Here is a 20600-nt window from a genome sequence, read left to right on the forward strand (position 1 = left end):
ATATTTGCTCATTTTTGTTCACATATTTTAAATGGTCACATTTCAACATGGTCCGTACAAACGAAATGGTTAATGGGGAAATGAAAACGCGTACATTTCGCGTCTTCATACGGACATTTAAAGGTTCGGCTGCTCGTCGAGCTGTTCAATTTGGAGTAAAAAAGAGGATGTAGCGAGACATAAGTAAGATGGCGGCGGTGCACTGCAGTATTCCAGTAACACAACAAGACTCTGGAGCGAAGGAGGGCAGCTTCCCACGAGCCCCCAAGCCAAAAGCGCATAGATACGTTTACGTCTGACACAATATAAGTAATCTGGGTTTTCTTTTTAGCTAACTTGCGCATTCACATCCTGAGTGAGGTGACGATTGTGACAATGATATTATTCAGCACTGCGTTATGGAAAAGAAAATCCGCGTTATCAGCTGTTTCATCTTTGCGTTTTGGAGTATACATATCAATCTTTTCTGCAACATTGGTGTGGTGGTGTTAAAATGGGAACGGTGTGTTATCACGCACTTACAATAGAAGGCGTAGCTAACCACAACCGCCTTAGCGGTCAATGATCATTACAGAGGATGTTATTCGTGTGATGTTTTAGCCTGAGGCAGACGGTGGATATCCATATCTGCCCAGAAGCAGTTAACATTACGTTTCTCTTCTATCCACGTAACATAGGGTGTTATTGTATGTTGAACCTGAAGATTCCTTCTGCAAATAAAGCCGATGCCTTATCCGTGTAAATAAACCTTAACTGCTTTAAAACCAAGGATTTGGGGATGGTGTTGTATAATTTCTTGCAAGATTGCATGTTAATGGAGTGGACATTACTTTATACCCACATCTTTTTTATATATATTTTGTCCTTGGATACAGTAAAATGTTGCCTTCGTTCCTAGAAAAGATGTGCACCCTAATGGAGGTGAAAACAGTGGAATTCAAACTCGAAGTGAACCATCTTTCAGCCTCAGATATTTGCAGTTGCCTTACACACTCACACAATGCAATCCATTTACACACACACACACACACACACACACACACACACACACACACACACACACACACACACACACACACTCACTCACAATCCACTTTTCAGTTTTACGTACTGGTTGTCAGGTTGGTTCTGAATAATTGGAACATTTATTCTTCTTATTTATTTGCCTTTTTAACCATACAATCATGCTGATGGTTGGAATTTTACAAAGGCAGTCTAGCCTAGAGGGCAGCACAATACATGCATACAATGGTTACAAATGAAAACTGGCACAATGTAAACAAATAATGGCAGTGGTATTACTTTACCTTCCTGCATTGCTTTCTGGATTCTGATTTAAATTCCTCAACGAAATGAAGCACTCATGGGTTCCCAGTACCTGGAAGTGGAAAAACCACCCTGCCTAAGTTCTCTTGTTACTTGGTTAAATGTAAAAGGTTATAATACAATGTGGCATTGTTGACTCCGGTGCAGAGGTAGTAGTGTCTTACTTAGATTTCTAAGCCATTTCTCCTGTTTGGAGACATCTAGCTTGTTCTGTTTTTATGTCTGTTAGAAATGATCCATCGAAAGCACTGCTTTCTCAGAAAAGGGTTATGTTGTTTGTTGGAATGTAAGGAATGTATTGCATTTCTGTTTTAAAAAAGAAAGAAAAACGGCTTAAAGAAAGACATTCTTTTCCCTGGGGTGTGACGCTGGTGGTGACTACAGCCATAACAGGTGTGGCTGTGACGGCACAGTGTGGGGCATTCTGCAGTCTGTTACCGGGCAGGGGAGGGAGGTGCAGATGTCAGTAGTCTGTCAGTGGGTGAGCGGTGTCTGCTTATCTCCTCTGTCCATGCAGTCCTGCACCTGTTACCATGACAACCTTGTCACCGCTTAGCCACTGTGTCCAGTGGATCATTTAATAAATACCTTGCAGTGTTGTGTGCGTGTGTGTGTGGTGTATTGCAGTTTCCTTTGGTTGTGGTGAAGCCTTATGTGGTTTGTGGTCACTGAAGGAAGGGTAAGGTTAACTGTAATCTCTATTTGACGGTCTAATGCAGGAATACTCAAATTTGTATGCCTGCAATACTATTGCTTTTCTTTTCTATCCGATAGTTAATTCATCGATTAATGCATGTAATTGACAAGGGATCTAATCCTGATTAGAGGGGAGGAGTGGGAACCACTGGCATTGTGGGTTAGATTTGAGTATCATTGGTCTAACACAGCAGTGTCAAACAGGATGTTGCAAGTGTCTGCAGGTCTCTTCCATTTTTTTTCTAATGGGCTGCCAACAAAGGCCTTGAGAACAAGGTGTATGGATTCTTTACCCAATTAATGACCTGGGCCTAAATTAACAACTGGTGTCGAACACCCCAAAAACTACTAGACACCGTGGCTGTCCAGGACTGAAGTTTAACGCCTGTGATGTAACATTTTTGGGTCCAGGCTGGTTCTCTGGCAGGGGTGAGGCTTAGTGTTGAACTTAGGGTCTGAGCTAGAGGTAGAGTTTGGGGTTAGGGTCTGAGCTAGAGGTAGAGTTTGCGGTTAGGGTTTGTGTACCAGTCTGGAGCAGCTCTGTTGTGCTTCTGGTGTCTGCCATGTAATTGGAGCCGCCTGAGAGAGGGAATTGTTTTGGGTGGAGGGGTATTTATGTCTCTGCTCTGTTTCCGGCTTTTATTTCCTGGGTTAGGGGGCATCAGCTGCTATTCCTCTCAGTTGGACAATAAAAATATGCCCCCTGCCTCCACCCATCCTGTCTGTGAATGTCCCTGGAGGCCTAGTCATTATTTGACCTTTATTTGCCCAGGTAGGCCTCTTGAGAGGGTAGATTGTTATTATTATTTTTGCAGTGATGACGTGGGGAACCTGATTGGGCCAGGAATGCAAAGGATTAAGTCTCCAGACATGTAGAGCCAGTTTTGTGGGAATATGATCAGGGCTCCAGGGGTAACATTGCTACTCATTTGGGTAGGTTTTACCTGTTCACTTGTTGATTGTTCCTTCTGTGTGTGTGTGGGTGAGAGAGAGAGGGAGAGACTGTAAGGTGTTTATGCATCGAGATGTATGCCTCGCATATCAAGTCTGACTGTAGAGCATTTAATATTTCTGCATGGTTATACATTTGAGGCGTATGGTGTCCTAACATCCCACAATGCCTTGCACTTGGTTTGAGAGACGGGTGGCGTTGCTGCTTTTATGGTCCTTATTGTGACTGTGAAGGTCAGGGGCAGGTCAGGGTGATGCCTCCATTTTGGGGAACAGATTCCAGACACACGCACACAGAAACTGCCATCGTCATGGAGACAAATTCCAGTTGTAGGAGGAGCTTTGATCAATTACTTGACAGAAGGAGGCTCATTAGAGATGCGTTGTTATGTAAAGTGGAGATGGTTGGGATGAAGGATCAGGAAGGAGTTACAGAGCTCCCACCTCTCTGCGGGATTGTGAAAGTGTGTGTGTGTGTGTGTGTGTGTGTGTGTGGGGAGGGGGTGTGTAAGTGCCATTGGCTTGGCGAGTTTGTTTCTGAGCCCCCCCCCCCCTCCTTCTGTGTGTAACCCCATTGGCTGAAGCAGATACGACTCTCTCACAAAGCAGGCGGCTTGCAGGCTGCTCTAAAGACATAGGCGTCTTTCACAACTTGGGCTACTAATCGTTCTATTATCTGGACTCAAGGGGATGACGTCACTGTGTACACACTGTCCTCTGTGGAACAGATTTGGGTTGCCCCTGGCAGGCAGGCAGGCAGGCAGGCACGTTGTGGTTTCGGGCGGGGGGGAGGAGGAGGAGGAGGAGGAGGAGGAGGAGGAGGAGAGGAGGAGGGGGGGGGGGGAGGAGGTGGCACACTTCACTGTCTTACCTGAATCATCCTCCCCTCTTGTTTTAGTGGGAGGCGGAGCCTTATCGCAGGCAGACATCACATATCTCCAGCCCTGCAGGGCTTCATTTCCCACCACCTGCCGTTTAATTCTCCAGCCGTGACCTCCGCGTCTTCCGCCTTCGTGCTGTCTTCCAGACGCCATTACTTGTACAGAGCTGAAGAGACTCTGGGTTGTGCAGGGAAAGAAGTAGTTTTAAAGGTCATAAAGGAGAAGAAAAAAAAAAAGGTCTTCTCAAGCTTAATAATTAATAATTGTGTAATAATTGTGAGGGCTGATCTATCGTATATACTTTATCATGATACCCATAAGTCATACTGCCATAAGCCATACACACAAAGTATTAATAAACAATTGTTGCTTCGGAGGAAGAATTTGAGCACTGATAACCAGTGATACAGGAAAACGTCAAGCAGCACTACTGCCCTTTCTTAACAATATTTTTTGTACCGCCATTCTAATGTCTATTAACTATGCCCCTAGCCTGCTTGTAACTAGGCCAACAGCAGGCATTTTTTTGATTGGTTCAAGCTTGACACAAAAACAAAATACAGATGGAGGAAATCCACATACCCCTAACTGGGCCGGGAGGAAAAAGGGCGGGAATCGTGCTTATCGGAACAGACCAAGGGGATGAAATGAAATGAAATGGTATTTCCAATCTACACATCAGGGTGTGGAAGTGTTCAGAGGGCAGACTGAACCAGGGGAGGGACTTTCTGGCATTTGGCACAAAGCTCTGACCAATAAAATCTTATGGGCATTTGGCAAAAAGCTCTGGCCAATACAAACGGCACTACCTGCATTCCTGTACATGGACTTTATGACCAGTTGTCTGATAGTTGGGCCTTTTATATAGGCCAATATGATTTTTTTATGTGATTAAATAGAGGGGGATATTGCTTTGGGTCATGACTTAACTAACTTCTTATGTAAATACTAAATACACATCGCGCATAGCTTTAACCACATTGCTAAATCCTCAACTGAGTTGAGGATTTATGAAACTCTGATTTCAAGGCATTATACTGTATGGGCTTATTGAATGTATTTCTCAGGGAACGGAGAGGAAGTTACGGGATTTTGTTTATAGGAAACCACATGCAGGCATAGGCAGAGCTTTTTCAGGCTTTCTTTTCCCAATGGGCCAGCTAGATAACCTGAGAAATGGTCTGCATTTGGCAACAATCGAAACAATCTGCATTGTTGCCAATGCTGTATTTATCCTTCAAGAGGGTCAATGTGTTGATTATTTTATTTATATATTTCAGGCATGGGAAAAGTAGGAATACGAAAACAGCCGTGAACTATTAGCAGGGAGGTGCATCACGAAGCGGGATTATGGAATTAGCTGGATAAGGTCAGAGTAAACCCCAGAACGGCTGTCTTTACTTCAGGCCATGTTCCAGTTTTGGAAGGGTTCTGGGGTTTACTCTGACCTTATCCAGACCCAGCTCCATAATCCTGCTGTTTGAAATGCCCCCCAGGCACCTCAGTTACAGGAACCTTCCAGTTCCTTCTTGAAAATGCATAAGTAAATCATTAAGCTTCAAGGCATATTTGTAATGTAGTAAGAAGTCCATTATGACAAACTGGGAATAGTGTGGATATTTGCTAATGTGCAATAGTTTTTATTTTTATTTATTATTATTTTTTTAACTGTTATGTTTCCTATGAATGAATAAAAACAGCTTAATTTGTGAATCATGGTTATTGGCCTATAATAATCATCTTTAATGTTCTGGTGACTCTGATGTGTTACTAACACAGTAACAGTTTCTTCTCAGAGTCACGGTGGTTCCTGCAGGAGCTGTGTGTGAACTGTAATATGTGGTGCCTCCACCAGAAGAGGTCAACCAATGTTTTTACCACATTTACAGGATTCATTTCAAGAAGCAACCAAAATCAAGCGGATAGTCTATACCAGTGGTCTCAAACTCATTGAAATGGGGGGCTGTGTGAATGCGGAATGCAGAATGTCATTCCCATTAATGCAGCCTTAATTGATTTCCAATTACTCATTTAGCCATATGCAGTTAACTGCATTTGCACAGAACACATTTCACTATGCACTATGTTCAAATCTACAGCCCTAATTGAGCAAATAATTGAACTAATAATATAATCCAGATCTGAAGCAGGAATAAGAACTAGTATACACACGGCCCCTCCATGGCTCTGAGTTTGAGACCACTGCTCTACATAGATTTGAGGCGTCTGAGGATGATTAGAGGTCTGGCGTGATGATCGGTGTCTGCAGCGGTGTGTGGTTTCTGCAGAAAGAAGCGGGTAATGAGAAGGAGATGGAGACGAAATACAGGCGGCCACAAACGTGAAGCGAAGGAATTCTCGCGGTGTAACTGTCAAAGTGACGTTTCCATTAGCGCGAATGTATGTAGCTTGTCGGCCGAAAATGTCTTGCGATGCGCTTCATTGAAACTGGCATTTTACACACAAAGATTTGTGTGGAAAAAAAGCGCTAGACCAACGTTGCGACTGCCGCCTTGAAAATGCATCAAGCCCAATGACGGCAGTTGCAATGTGAACGAAACGTTTCATGCGGAAAATCCATCTTGTACGGATGATTACTTTGAGCCTGCAAGATGTGGAGGAGCTAGCAGAAATCGCATCCCGCCCCCCCCCCCCCCCCCCCTCCTTTTTTTTCCAACAAATTTGAGCAGTCCGCGCCAGGCGAATATGTTTGGGCGTAATGGAAATGTGGCTAATGTCTTACTCCATCCAACTCTCCTCTTCCCAGACTGCCGCTTTCTGTTCTTGCCGTTTCTAATTTCACAAATTCATCATTTACTTTCCAATAGGAAAAAAAAAAAAATCATGTTTACTGATAAAAATGGTTTCTTCACAGCTTGAAATCATGGTTTATGAATGTTGTTTTTATACACAAATATAAAAACAGCATATGATTGTGTGGAGTGCTGGCTTGATCGTTTTTGTTCAGAAACACTACGTATTGCTGTATCTGATAAATAACTGGGAGTAGAACATCGCCTAATACGTTCTTGTACGTACTCCATCAGAGTGGTCTGTGACCGTTTCCGTGTGGTTTGGAAATGTCCAGAATGGATTTTAATAAAGGAGACTGTCTAGTCCACCCTCCTCATGTATTTTTCCATTTGGTTCAGAGAGGGTAACGGAAAAAGATGAGTAGCGCCATTTTAGAAATGAAACGCCTGACTGCTTGGGAAGATCTGGCTTGTATATGAGTCGAGAGTCGGCCGCCATACAGAACGAGGGATGAAAATGAACAGGTTAGCTGTGATGGCAGGTGACACGGATAGACTCTGTCATGGCTTATAACATCCAGCCTCTCCACTCCCCCCCCCCCCCCCCTCTCTCTCTCTCTCTCTCTCTCTCTCTCTCTCTCTCCCCCTCCACATCTGCACTGTCATACCTCTTTATTTCTTTTCTCTTTTTGAGATTGCTATGGAGACCAGTGACTGCAGTATGGTTTTTACAGCTCTCTTTATTTTTGTTGTCTTTCTTTCTCTCTCTCTCTCTCTCTCTCTCACTCGCTCTCATTCATCACCCATATCATTTGCACGTCTGCCTTACTTGGCGAGCTGCAGTGCTGTCGCCTCTTATCTGCGGAGAGCTCTCCCTTTGAGAAGCATTCATGAGCGACATCTTGAGAGGACGATATGTCTGAGGCAAGGGCATAACGCCCGATCCAAGCTCCAGTTTTCTCCCCTTGTTCAATGGATGCTTTCCATTTGAACAGTTTGCTTTCATGCCGCAAACATATTTGAGGGATTGGCATTGCAGTGGCATTGCAGAGCCCTGCATGATAATGTCGCTGTGGGAGGTGTTCACATATAGCTCCGAATGTGCCAGACCTCCCTGAAATGGCTGGTCAAGTGAGCTAGGTGTGAAAGTGCCCTCCTTCTCTGCTTCCCACACACTCTCCTCTTTCTCTTTCCTTTCTCTGCTTCCTTTCATTGCCTTTGGCCGGTTCTCCACATCCTGCCCCTCTCTGTGTGCCTGTCTGTATGACTGCCTGTATGTTTGTCTGTCTGTGTGCATGTTCGTTTGCATCCTATTAACAGAGTGGATCGTGGGATGAGGGACGTGAGGTTCGACACTGGATCCATTGTGTGCTCTGAGCATGCTCTGTGAGCGCCTCCTCACGAGACCGAGGGTCACGTGACTCGGTGAACTGGGCCAGCGGTTGAAGGGGCGTGCGAGGGGTGTTGCTAAGAGACAAGGCTTCGGATTTTCAGACAAAGGAGTGCGGCGGGGGCCGTCAGAACTGCCCTCGACTCTTCTGTCATGACCGTTTGTTTTCGTCAAACGTTAGCGACGGAGGACGTGCGCTAACGTGCTAACGCAGCGGCGCAGACCGGTTTATGGGAGATGTATGCGTATCCCTGTGTTCTGTTTGGCTGCATTTGTGGTATTAGCCACCCTGCTGCCACCCCCCACCTTCACTTTCCTCCTGAATTCAACCCCCCCCCCCCCCCGACCATTCCCTTGAGGCTGGAGACGTGGGTTATTAAGACACGCACTTGTGGGTCTGTCTGTGTTGAGTGCTGGGAATGTTAATGTAGAGCAAGCGGTGTCAGCAGCATCTGCAGCCAGGGGACAGAGAACGCCAGCAGGGAGCCAGCCACAGCTGCCCACACTCCTGATTTACCCCCCCTCGATTCAAATCGAATCAAATCTTTATTGCCCCGCAAGGGGAGATTCAACTGCAGCCAGGCTCCACAGTACAGAGCATATTATTAGAACATTCCGGCACGATGATCTAAAAACCATAAAAGACGAATGCACAAATATATAAAAACACGACATCAGCTAAAACCACACAGTGTACAGATCGCATAAAATGGAGAGTGAGCAGATCATCAAGTACCAAAGTGCTTAAGTGCAAAAGATCACATGCACAAATTCAGCCTGCTAATTGCCGTATGAATAAGTGACCTTGAATCATTTAGTCCTCTAAGAGGGGACTCGATGGGTCTGATTTACTAAGACCTTCATCGTATGCGAAACCTTTTAGCACTTGCAAAACCATTAACGTGACCCGATGATTGGGGACGGCATTTGGTTTGCTCCAGTCACTGGTTGTGTTAATAGTTTTATGGGTTCTAAAAGGTTTAGCCCATGCTAAAAATCTAAAGTAAATCAGACCTTGTGTCTAAGGACTGAGCGTAGAAGTTCAAACTCCCTGTGACAGGGGATGTTCAGCACAGTCCAGTATGGCGTAGGCCCGTGGTCCCCAAACACTGGTCCGTGGACCAGAACCTATCCCATGCAACATGGCCAACAGTCCCCAGCAATCGGTCATAATGAAATATGTACGATGTTGTTGTGTTGACCTTGCAACGTGTGAAGCTCGAGACTCCGAGGCTCATAATTTCCGCTCCACGGGCTGAAAGATTTCGGGACCGACTGGCCTTCCTCAAGACCTGCCTGTCGTAAAGACGAGCAGGCCAATCATAAAGCTGATCTCCACACCCACCAGCATCGCTCCAGACCAGACCAGGCCTTGGAGCAGATGATTGAGCAGCCTAATGTGCTGAATCCATCTGCTCGTGTGCATCATGCTGTGTGTGATTTTGACAGATGCAAATGAGCTTTTCTGGAGCTAGCAGACAGTGCAGAGGAGGCTGGTCCTTCATCATTCAGAGTCTGAAGGGGATTGTGCTGCCTGTTGGCCAGGTTTTCCGTGTATCTCACGTTCCTGGTAAAATAAAGGTTAAATAAGAAAAATACATTAATAAAAAAGAGAGCTACGGTAGAAATATTGGGGTCGGTTTCATAAACCCAGATTGAGCCTAGTCCTAGACTAAATTCAATTTTGAATGGAGATTCCCCATGCAAAATTCAATTTAGTCCAAGACTAAACTAAATCTGTCTGTGAAACTGGCCCTTTGAGTATTGGACATTACGGTCGATGTCAGAAAGCGCTGAGGATTGCACCCATAATGCATTGGGTGGCCAGTGAGCTGCTGTAATGAACGGCCAGCTGTGCCGCTCACAGGCTGCTCCAGACATGCCACTCCGTGTCTCTGCTCTGTCCGACATTTACTCTCACCTCCCTCCATTTCCCCGCTTTCCTGCACTCCAAGAAGACCCTTTTTGTCTACACATTTAATTCCCTCCCTTTCTCTCTGCAGTATTAATTTCCAGTCTTCCTGCAGGCTTGTACAGAAGCAAGCGAGAGAGAGACAGAGAGAGACGGAGAGAGACGGAGAGAGACGGAGAGAGACGGAGAGAGACGGAGAGAGACAGAGAGAGACAGAGACGGGGGGAAGATGCACAGGCCGCGAGTGGTGTTAATGCTGTGGGACCTCCCCGGGGTGCGTGTGTTAATCCGTGTGGGCAGAGCCGATGGGGTCCAGCTGTCACCCAGGCCCTGTGTATCACGTGGGCGGTGGACCTGTCCCCGCAGTGGGGACGGCCGTGTCCGTGTTCAGACGTCCGGCTCCGATCGGCGTGCCTCAATCATCTGTCCAATCGCTGCCTGGCCCGCAGCTGTGCACCGTGCGGCGGAGTCCAGACCAGATGGCGGGTCACCGCAGCGGCGGACAGCTTCTGCCTGCTGTCGATCGATGACACGCCGGGGTTCATCCGTTTCGCTGGCTGGAGGAAGTTTTTCATCAGGGCCCCGGGGGCATGGGAAGTCATGGCTGACCTGCAATCACAGGGCTTGCTGGGATTTTTCCCATAAAGCAGTCATGCTACTGTGAGCATGCGTTTGAGTGTGTTTACTGTGGCAGGGACGTGTCCAGTCTCCCCCTGGTCAGCCTCTCCTCCTGGGGCTGCCATCGGGAGTGTCTGCCCAGTACAGAACTTACTTTCCACACTTCCACAGCACTGTGAGGAGAGGTATTGAGTCTCACTGTAAAAGCTTCATTGGCTTCATTTTGTGTGTGTGCGTGTGTGTGCGTGTGTGTGCGTGTGTGTGCGTGTGTGTGCGTGTGTGTGCGTGTGTGTGCGTGTGTGTGTGTGTGCGTGCTTGTGTGTGCGTGCGTGCGTGTGTGTGCGTGCGTGCGTGCGTGTGCGTGTGCGTGCGCGTGTGCGAGTGCGAGTGAGATAGGGAAGGAGAGCAAACGATGGCAAAAGGGAAATGGAGCTCAGGTTTGTGTGTGCCGTCTGAAGATGGGTCTCTCAGAGCATCTGAAGTTTCTGTCACACAGCGTTTAGAGAGTATTGAACGTCACAGTCTGCTGGATTCTCTTCACCAATCCTGCTGATAACCTGCATGCCCATCCCATACCGTACCATACACAAACACGTGAGCTTGTGTGCTGTTGACCTCATGTACCCCTGAACACGTCCGTTATCTTTCAGGCCTTTATTCCCATCCCCACCTTTCTCCCTTCCTGTGTCTCTGTCTTTTGTATCCGCGGTGACCTGTTGGGCCGTCCGTCATCGCACTCCCATTTTCCCTGTGACCTCTCCTTTGTCTGCGCTCACGCCCTGGCACAAAGAAGTCTTTGACTGTCGTTCTGCCCACCTCTCTCTTCCTACGTAAGCCCCGAACAAAAAAAAAAAAAAAAACAACAACAACCTTTATTTTTAACACTCGCAAACATGTGCACACACAAACACGTTAACGCTGCACGTGCTGACACGGCACAAAAGAACACGCTCTTGTGCGCAGAGATACCAAGCTGCAGGCGCACACACACACACACACACACACACACACACACACTCACGGCCGGTCTGTGGTGGGGGAGGGGAGGTGCTCTGTTGTCTGTTCTGTTTGTGCATTGACCATTGGCTCAGTGCTGCCACCTGTCTGCACATCCCATATGATAAAAGCAGTAACATTAGTGCTAGGTTGCGTAAGGCTGAAAGGAATGGTTGTTTTTTGGGTTACGTCATGGTTTTTTTACTCTGTACAGATTAACGCGGTTTATGGAACAGGGCAAGGAAAGAGGGATTGGTGCAGCCTGGCACTCTAAATAGATGTGTGGTGTGTGGTGTGTGTGTGTGTGTGTGTGTGTGTGTGCGTGCATGTGTGTGTTTGCATGTCTGTCTCCTTGATGTTGGCTGAAGTGAACTAGGGCACTGTACTAAGACAGTGTAACTCAACAATAAGAAAATCTGGCCTAGATTCTCCTTCCTGCCACAACACCTTATTTTTTACATTTTTAAATATACTGTATCTTGCAAAAATTGTGCAAAAGAATATTATACGAAAGTGATAAAAGATGAAGATGATTGCTATTGCTACTACTGGTACTACTACTACTGCTACTACTACTACAAATGATCATAATCAGTGATAAAAATAGATAGTACTGATGAATAATAGAACTAAAATTGCTCTCTCGCTCTGTCTACTCAACCATGACAGCATCTGTCTCTGTTCAGTTGTTTTGTTGCTGTAAAAATCTCTGGGCTCCAGAGACTCCATTGTGCTGCACAGCAGAGCCACTGGGAGCAGGAGCCCCCCCTCCCCCCTCCCCCCTCCTCCCTCCTCCCTCCCCGTACAGTGACAAGTCTCCACACCTGTTAGCCCTCCTCCTCCTCTACGCCGTGACTATCAGGAAATGCGCCTCCCACTTAATTGGCCCTAATTATAGTCCCCGTCACTCCCTGAGGAAGTGTCCTTGTGTGTGTAGGCGGGGGGTGTTTAATTTAGCCCGGTGACGACAGCAGGGGGTTCTGGAGCGCCCCCCCCTGGTGAGACGTCAGGGAGCGGAAGCTGGGTCAAAAAGTCTGTCGAATTTTCAGCTGCGATGTCTTCCCTTTCGGCAACCTGAACGACTCCGCTGTTTACGTCGGGCATGTTGGATGGTGGGATACTGGGGCCCGTAGTCTGATCATCAGATGAGCCTTATACATGGGTATAACAGTGCAAGGGTATATTGGTAATTAAAGGGAAATACTGTACCTTTTTATCACTTGTAGTGTTTCAAATAACCACAGTCAGTAATGCACGGGTTAGTGTTGCTGGGAAAATAGCCCTGAGTCTTGATTTGCAGTGCCATATCTCTGGATCACCGAATCTTCCTTGATTATGGAGAATGAGTGCTGGGTCATAAAATAATTCACCAAATGTCCACCATTGGCAGGGCAAGGCACATCATCTTTTTACTGTATATAAGTAATTTTACAGATTTTAACAGATATGTTTAAATTATACAGAGACAGAAACGGGAAAAATGAGTTTTGTGAGAGCACACGGGTAAATTTAGTTATTTATCTTTGCAGTCGGCAAACTCCTTATCGTTGGTTATGTTTGCCTGTTTTTTGTGTTGTTGTTGGCAATGAAGTGGTGACAGAAAGGACGGGAGGAAAAACACTTTTCTGATAGTGGTGCTGTTGACGTCAAGAGAGAAGTGTTTGCCTCTGCGGGCGTGTGGGGCTGAGATGGTGGATCAGTCTCCCTTTGATTGGCTCCCTGGCACTGTTGCTGATGCTAATCTGCTCTGTGATTGGTTACTGGCACTGTTGCCAACTGAAATCTGCTCTGTGATTCGTTACTGCCACTGTTGCTGACTGAGATCTGCTCTGTGATTCTTTACCATTTCTGTTGCTAACGGATGTATTTTGTGATTCTTGTGCACTATATTGTGCACAAGAATCACTAAATGCTCATTTTACAGGTGTACCTTCCCGAGCAACTTTCAGTACAAAAGAACGCAAACCCGTCTACATGAGCTCTATGAGCAGCACTGACAGACCTGGTTAGCCGCGGTGTACATGCAGCATTGTCAAAGCACTGACTAATGCAGACTTTTAGTAATCCTGTATCATAATACCAGGCCCAGATCTGTGTTGGCTGAATCACTGCAATGAGTAAAATCCAGAACCCTCCCACATCTGGAACATGGACTGAAGTAAAAAGATCTGTTCCGGGCGCAGTTATTCGGCTGACTCGGTAATCGTGCTTGCTATGTACCCCCCCCCCCCCCCCCCCCCCCCCAGGTCTATGGCTCATTGCTGCAGGCTGTCACGTCATTAGTCTGAGAGCGAGTGACAGTGCTGACGAGCCGTTACTGACAGCATCCGCTCCTGCTGTCACTGTGGACCTGACCCTTCCGCCGTGACGTATGTCAGAGTTCCCAGTGACTCAAGGCGGAAGCGTGGGGGCCAGATTTAGAGTTTGAGAGCTCATGAATTTCTTTTGCGGGGTCAAATGACCCTTTTATTTCTGAGCATGGGCCTATCCCATCTCCAAATTTGCTCACTGGTCAAACAAAATGTCCTAGTACCTGCTGGAGTTTATGATTTCAATAACCTTACCAATAAGCCCCAGGACCAGTAGATGTAAAACAGCCCAGAAGATCAAAGATCTTTACTTATTTTTCACTGTAGGTATGAGGTCCTTTTTCTTTCAGCACCAACACCACCGTGAGATTTCAGAAAGCTGGGCCCAGCATGCAATTCTATCAGTGCACATCCTGCCAGTCAAACTTCTTCATGTTCTCATACTTGTATTGCACCTTTTCATGTCTTTATCTCCCTCTCCCCCTTCTCTCCCCTCTCTTTCTCCAGGTGCCCACAGATGGCTCGCTGGGCTTGCTGGCGGAGCCTCAAGTTGCCATGTTCTGTGGGAAACTGAACATGCACATCAACGTACAGAGCGGCAAGTGGGAGTCAGACCCAACCGGCACCAAGAGCTGCATCGGCTCCAAGGAGGGCATCCTCCAGTACTGCCAGGAGGTAGGAGGGGAGGGGAGGGGAGGGAGGGAGAGAGGGAGAGAGGGAGAGAGGGAGAGGAGATGGTGGGGGAGAGGGAGAGAGGGAGAGGAGATGGTGGGGGAGAGAGGGAGAGGGAGAGAGAGGGAGAGGGAGAGGAGATGGTGGGGGAGAGGGAGAGAGGATGAGAGGGAGAGACGGAGAGGGAGAGAGGAGATGGTGGGGGAGAGGGAGAGGAGATGGTGGGGGAGAGGGAGAGAGGGAGAGGAGATGGTGGGGGAGAGGGAGAGAGGGAGAGGAGATGGTGGGGGAGAGGGAGAGAGGGAGAGGAGATGGTGGGGGAGAGGGAGAGAGGGAGAGGAGATGGTGGGGGAGAGGGAGAGAGGGAGAGGGAGAGGAGATGGTGGGGGAGAGAGGGAGAAGAGATTGAGATGGAGATGGAGGGTAAGATGTGATGAGAGGAGACCTGAGACTGAGAGTAGAGTGGTAATACCAGGCCTTACACCAAGTTTAACATTTAAACACCAGCACAGCCTGAATCTCATGACTTCGTTTCCACATCTGTCCAAGGCCTGAGATGTATAGGAATCTATAAGTACAAGCTGACCTGGACTGACTGAAGTCATACTCATTTTTCATAATCTATATTTTTCCATAACACAAATGTCTGGAATGAAAATAAATCCTGTAATTTAATTGCATGTCATGGTGCTACAGATGGTGATGCAAACGAAAATAGAAGAGTGTCTCCTATTAAATAAACGCAAGCATGATGTAAGGTTGCAGTGGTTGTTGTTGATTTGTACATGAGCTTGTTTTTCTCTGGTTAAGGCTCTTCAAATTTCCCAGTTCTTTTTTTGCACAGCAATTGTAGTCATGAATCTATTTTGTTACTCAGTTCCTCTGTTCCTTACCCCTACTATTATGAGCAATTTCATGAAGTCACAGGAGGTCAAAACTGTAATGCATTAAATACTCTACATTCTACGGCAAATAATACAGGGCTCTGCACTAACACTCTTCTGAAAATGTTTATGTGCCCCTAAGTTAGGAATACATTAATGCATTCCAATTAGCACATGTGCTTCTAAATTATTTCTCCATCGGTTTTCAGGGGCAGCTGCTTCTAGAATGGGAACATTATAAAGTCCTGTACTACAACTATAGTGTGAATGACTGTCAAGTTTGAAGTATCGTTTCAGTGCAAAGCCATGTCATATAATGTAGGCCAAGCTGTCCCCAGGCAATATGCACAAATTTACAGGCTTTCTACAAGTATCTAACACATTTTCCTTGTAGAGTTCAAATCCACCAAACAATGGCATTTGTCAGTACAGAGAACTGTGAAATCGGAGTATTGCCATGTAACTGGAATTTCACCTTGAGGTATTTTCAGAAACGCATTCACCAGATAAAAGTATTCTTTTTAAATCATCTTCCATTCTGTCTGCGGGTAAATGCCATGTCCCTCAGTGTACATTCCTCCTGAGAAAACTTCTGCTAAGTCTAGTGCATGTACTGGGTTTGGGCTCAGGGGATTATCAAAGCTTAGGGAGGCTTAGCCTCAACTTAGTCAACCTGCCTCATCTGTACTGTAGCGCTCCAGTGCCGTGACTGTGCAGCTCAGCCTGTGCACGGTGTGCGTTTCTACTTGTTTTGAAGCCGTGTGGCTTCCTGGGCATCGAAGGGCATGCTAGACCAGTGGTCCTCGCTCCTGGTCCTGGTGAGCCGCAGGGACTGCTGGGTTTTGTTGATACCCAGCGCTTATTGACCGATTAACTCGGTTGTTAACTCACCTCACCTTTGGTCTGAAATGGTTGCTGATATTAAGGTGGAAAACAAAAACCAGCAGACTATGTGGCTCTTCTGGACCAGGAATGAAGATCACTGCGCTAGACTAAAAGAAGTGAGGGAATGAGAAAGGAAAAAGATTGCTCTTGTGAAGGTAGAGACTGTATGCGGGTAAAATGGCAGTTGTAAGAGGAGTGACCCACCCCCCTCTGCTCTTCTAGGTGTACCCAGAGCTGCAGATCACCAACGTGGTGGAGGCCAACCAGCCAGTCACCATCAGGAACTGGTGCAAGAAGGGCCGCAAGCAGTGTCGTAGTCACCTGCACATCGTGGTGCCCTACCGCTGCCTGGGTAAGTGTGTGTGCGTGCGTGCGTGCGTGCGTGCGAGCGAGCGAGCGAGCCAGCATGTCCCTTTGAAACAGAGGGATGGTAACGGCTCTGTGTGTTTTCCAGTAGGGGAGTTTGTGAGTGATGCTCTGCTGGTTCCTGATAAGTGTAAGTTCCTGCACCAGGAGCGCATGGACATGTGTGAGAGCCACCTGCACTGGCACACAGTCGCCAAAGAGGTGAGTGGAACTCGAAGACACACATACACATACACATACATACACACACACACATGCACGCACACACACACAGGTCATAGTAACAAGTGAGACAAGTATGTAAAATGAACTTACTATTTTACTACCGGGCACATAGGTATGCTGAAGCCCCCTACATACGCCCCTCCCCCTACCCTGAGACTGCAAAAGCAGACTTTTGGCTGCAGTGATCTTTCTTTTTTAAAGCACAGGTGCCCTTTGTGATTGTACTTACTAAAATGTGTTTCCACTTTCTACAGTCCTGTGGAGACCGCACCATGAATCTCCATGATTATGGGATGCTATTGCCGTGCGGAATTGACCGTTTCCGGGGGGTGGAGTTCGTCTGCTGCCCTGCAGAGATGGAGCGAGAGTCTGATAGTGCAGAGCTGGAGGAAGATGATTCTGATGTGTGGTGGGGCGGACCGGACACCGATTACACCGATAACAGGTAAGCGCACACAAACTAAAAACTGAACCAACAGGCGAACACTCGCAAACAAAAAAACTGAACCAGCATATTTTTGGTGCCCCTTTACACAAAATGTATTCAGACATGCAGTAGTATGTAATTTTGTGGTATTAAATATTCAATATTGGTATTAATTATACAAAAAATTCTGCTGCCAATTGCTTGCCATCTTGAGTCTATCACTGGAATAGCTTGTGACTGGATAATGGTGTGACTACATTCCTCTACAAAACTACATTACCCATCATGCAGTTCTAAACCACACACTCATCACTCACCCTCTCCTCTCTATAAATAAAGCATGCCACGGGAGGCGGGACCTACAGAGCAGGATGAGGCGGGACCTGCTGTCGGCGAGGATGACGAGGATGTGGAGGAGGAAGCCCTGGATAACGACGAAGATGGCGATGGCGACGACGACAACGAGGATGTGACCGATGAACGCGACGCCGGGGAGCACACCACCAACATCGCCATGACAACCACCACCACCACAACCACCGAGTCTGTGGAGGAAGTGGTCAGAGGTATGAGGAGGGAGGGAGGGGTCGGGCTACAAGGTATCAATCATCATCCCCCTCATACCCATTCAAGGTTTCTCCTACATTGATTTTGACAGCAAGCTAGTGCAGAGAGTATGCTACTGTACGCTGTGGAAAAGCCTGAATGAGAAACAGGTCTATATGACGGAAGCCCATGGATCCCAAAGAGAGCTGGTCGTACTCCTAGCTCTCAATATGAGCAGGTCTAGATGATACAAGGTCATAGTAAGTCTGTAGGATGAAGGCTTGTAGCTCCCAATATGAGCAGGTCAGTAGGAATAAAGGGCCATGGCTCCCAGCAGAAGGCCGGAGCTTGTGGCCACTGCAGCTGTTCAGGTGCGTGTGTCTCTTCCGTCAGAGGTGTGTTGGGAAGGTGCAGAGACCGGGCCATGCCGTGCAATGCTGCAGCGCTGGTACTTTGACCGAGAGGAGGGCCGCTGTGCGCCCTTCATCTACGGGGGCTGCGGGGGCAACCGCAATAACTTTGAGTCGGAGGAGTACTGCCTGTCAGTCTGCAGCAGTGTGTGTAAGTCCCGGGACAGACTGCCCCCCCCTGCGGTCCGTCTCTCCCACACGGGTGCCTGTCTCGCTCCACCAGTCTCACTAACTCTACTCACTCTGTACCCTCCGTCTGTAGAGCACTAGTGTGAGTAACCTCAGTCTGTCTGATACTGGCACAGGTGTGTGTGTGTGGGTCTCTGTGTCTTAATGTCTCTGCTGGGCCCTGTTTCAGGAAGCAGTATTACTGAGACCGAGTTCTTCCCAGTGCACTGTCTCAAATGTGGAACCGGACTGAAGTTAAAACGCGCTGTTCCGGGTTTTACTCCGCGCGGTTATCCAGCTAACTCGGTAATCCTGCTTGGTGAAACACCCCCCTGATGTGTGGTAGTGCGGCAGGCCTGAGCCGGGCGTAGCAGCGTAGCGGTGTGCGGTGTTGTCCTGTTCTGCTGACCTGTGTGGCTGTTCCTCTGACCCCCCCTACGCTGCCCGCATGCGCAGCTCCAGTCTCCGGCGGGTTGGGCTCGCTGGAGCGGGTTGGGCTCGCCGGAGCGCGTCGGCTGTGCGAAAGTGCTGCGGTGTGCGAGAATGAGGCCCTGTCCCGCACCAGCAGCCCCTATACTGACACTGCAAAAACCCTTTATCTGATCCGTCACCACCCCGCTGAACCTCCCTGCCCTTACGCAGGGGAGGCCGAGCCCTGAACTGCAGTACTCTTTGGGCTCATAGCCTAGAACTGCTGGAGCCAGGGCTCGTTGCCTTACTGCAGGGATCATCAACTCTGCCCCTCGAATCTAAATCCAGCCCTGGTTTTCTTTTCTCCCTAGTAATTAGTCTTACTAATTGGCCAGACTGTCTTCATAGATGACTCCTAGGTAAAGGGAGGGTGGAAAACCAGCAGTTCTTGGACCTGGAATTGCTGATCCCTGTCTCGTTGGCTCAAGTCCAACGGCAAATACAGCTCCCATTGTGTCAGACTTCACTTCTGCTTTAGAGTGGAGTCAGGTGTTCCTGTCGTCTTAAGGGCAAGCCGGCCTTACATGACCCATCTAAGTCACATGACACTCCAATCCTTTCTCCTGCTGGGGACATAATTGGTTATCTGTGAAGTGGCCTCAACTGTATGAAAACACTGGCCTGCTGCTTCTACTGGAGGGGGGCATTTCCTTAATAGGTCCGCCTGTCTGACCCCACGCACGCCTCCTCGTGACCTTTAACCTCTGTCACTCACGCTCTCATTTACCTGCCTGCTGTGCTAACCGCTGTGTGACCTCACTTGGTCTGTACATATGTGAGAAGGCAGCAAAGTTCACAGTGAAGCTTGGAGATTAAGGGATGAACCTTGAGCAGAGATGGAGAGAGGTGTGTAAACGACAAAGGGATACGGAGCAATGGGAACGAGCGGGGGAATGAGAAGAGCATGTAGATATCATACAGGGAGGGAGAGATGGGAAAGAATGGAGAATCCAGTGAGATGTGGAGATTTGGGGTGGGAATTGTATATACTCGGAGCTAATAGACAGGACTGAGTGGAGAGCAGGAGATCAGGAAGGAAGATTTGGTTCACCAGAAAGAAGTGAGATTTAGGAAGAGGCTACATCAAGGCAGAGAGGGTTTCTATTGGCCCAGCACTGAAATGTCTTTCCCCTGACTCTTGAATTCTCCTGTCCTTACCTTGTTGTGACTCCCATCCTGCACACCCCCGACCCATCATCCCCCCCCCCCTTTTTAGTGCCTACCACCGCTCCCAGCCTGCCTGACGCAGTCGACCGCTACCTGGAGACCCCCGGCGACGATAATGAGCACGCCCACTTCCAGAAGGCCAAGGAGAGTCTGGAGGCCAAGCACAGAGAGAGGATGTCTCAGGTTTGGGAGGGCGTGGCCTCGGGAGAGGGGTGTTATGATTTTACCCATGATTTTTCATCACTGCTGTTTCTTAGCTGGTACATTTAAAAAATCTAAGCCCATGATATTCAGTGAGATGAAGGCCAGTGGATTTTTTGTATTGTTGCACAATCGTGTGCTTTCATTCAGGATCTTAATTTTCCTTTTCTTTTCAGTATTATATTGGGATCTGAAATACAATCGCAGTTGTGTTGTCCCCCATGATACATTCCACAGCTTTCAAAGATCTTTCTAAGATGCACCAGCCCTCAAGCAATTGGTATTTTCAACATAGCCTCTGATAGCAACTACTAGCTATCAAAATGACCAATGGCCTGTCACTGAA

General features: G+C 47.7%; 1 protein-coding gene across 5 annotated transcripts in view; it reads left to right on the forward strand.

Annotated features, from left to right (window-relative positions):
* LOC133117117 (amyloid-beta A4 protein-like) overlaps nucleotides 1–20600 on the forward strand; it is a 32642-nt gene that overhangs the window by 1201 nt on the left and 10841 nt on the right. For 2 of the 5 annotated variants that reach the window (XM_061227249.1, XM_061227248.1), the window contains exons 2-8: nucleotides 14340–14507; nucleotides 16496–16625; nucleotides 16728–16840; nucleotides 17119–17309; nucleotides 17631–17857; nucleotides 18231–18398; nucleotides 20103–20236. In XM_061227249.1, the coding sequence (XP_061083233.1) occupies nucleotides 14340–14507; nucleotides 16496–16625; nucleotides 16728–16840; nucleotides 17119–17309; nucleotides 17631–17857; nucleotides 18231–18398; nucleotides 20103–20236 (1131 nt within the window). The remainder of the gene's footprint in view (nucleotides 1–14339; nucleotides 14508–16495; nucleotides 16626–16727; nucleotides 16841–17118; nucleotides 17310–17630; nucleotides 17858–18230; nucleotides 18399–20102; nucleotides 20237–20600) is intronic. The other 3 variants (XM_061227252.1, XM_061227253.1, XM_061227250.1) reach the window with 2 other exon arrangements.

Source organism: Conger conger, chromosome 17 (assembly GCF_963514075.1).
Source record: "Conger conger chromosome 17, fConCon1.1, whole genome shotgun sequence".
In the NCBI taxonomy this organism is placed as follows: Eukaryota; Metazoa; Chordata; class Actinopteri; order Anguilliformes; family Congridae; genus Conger; species Conger conger.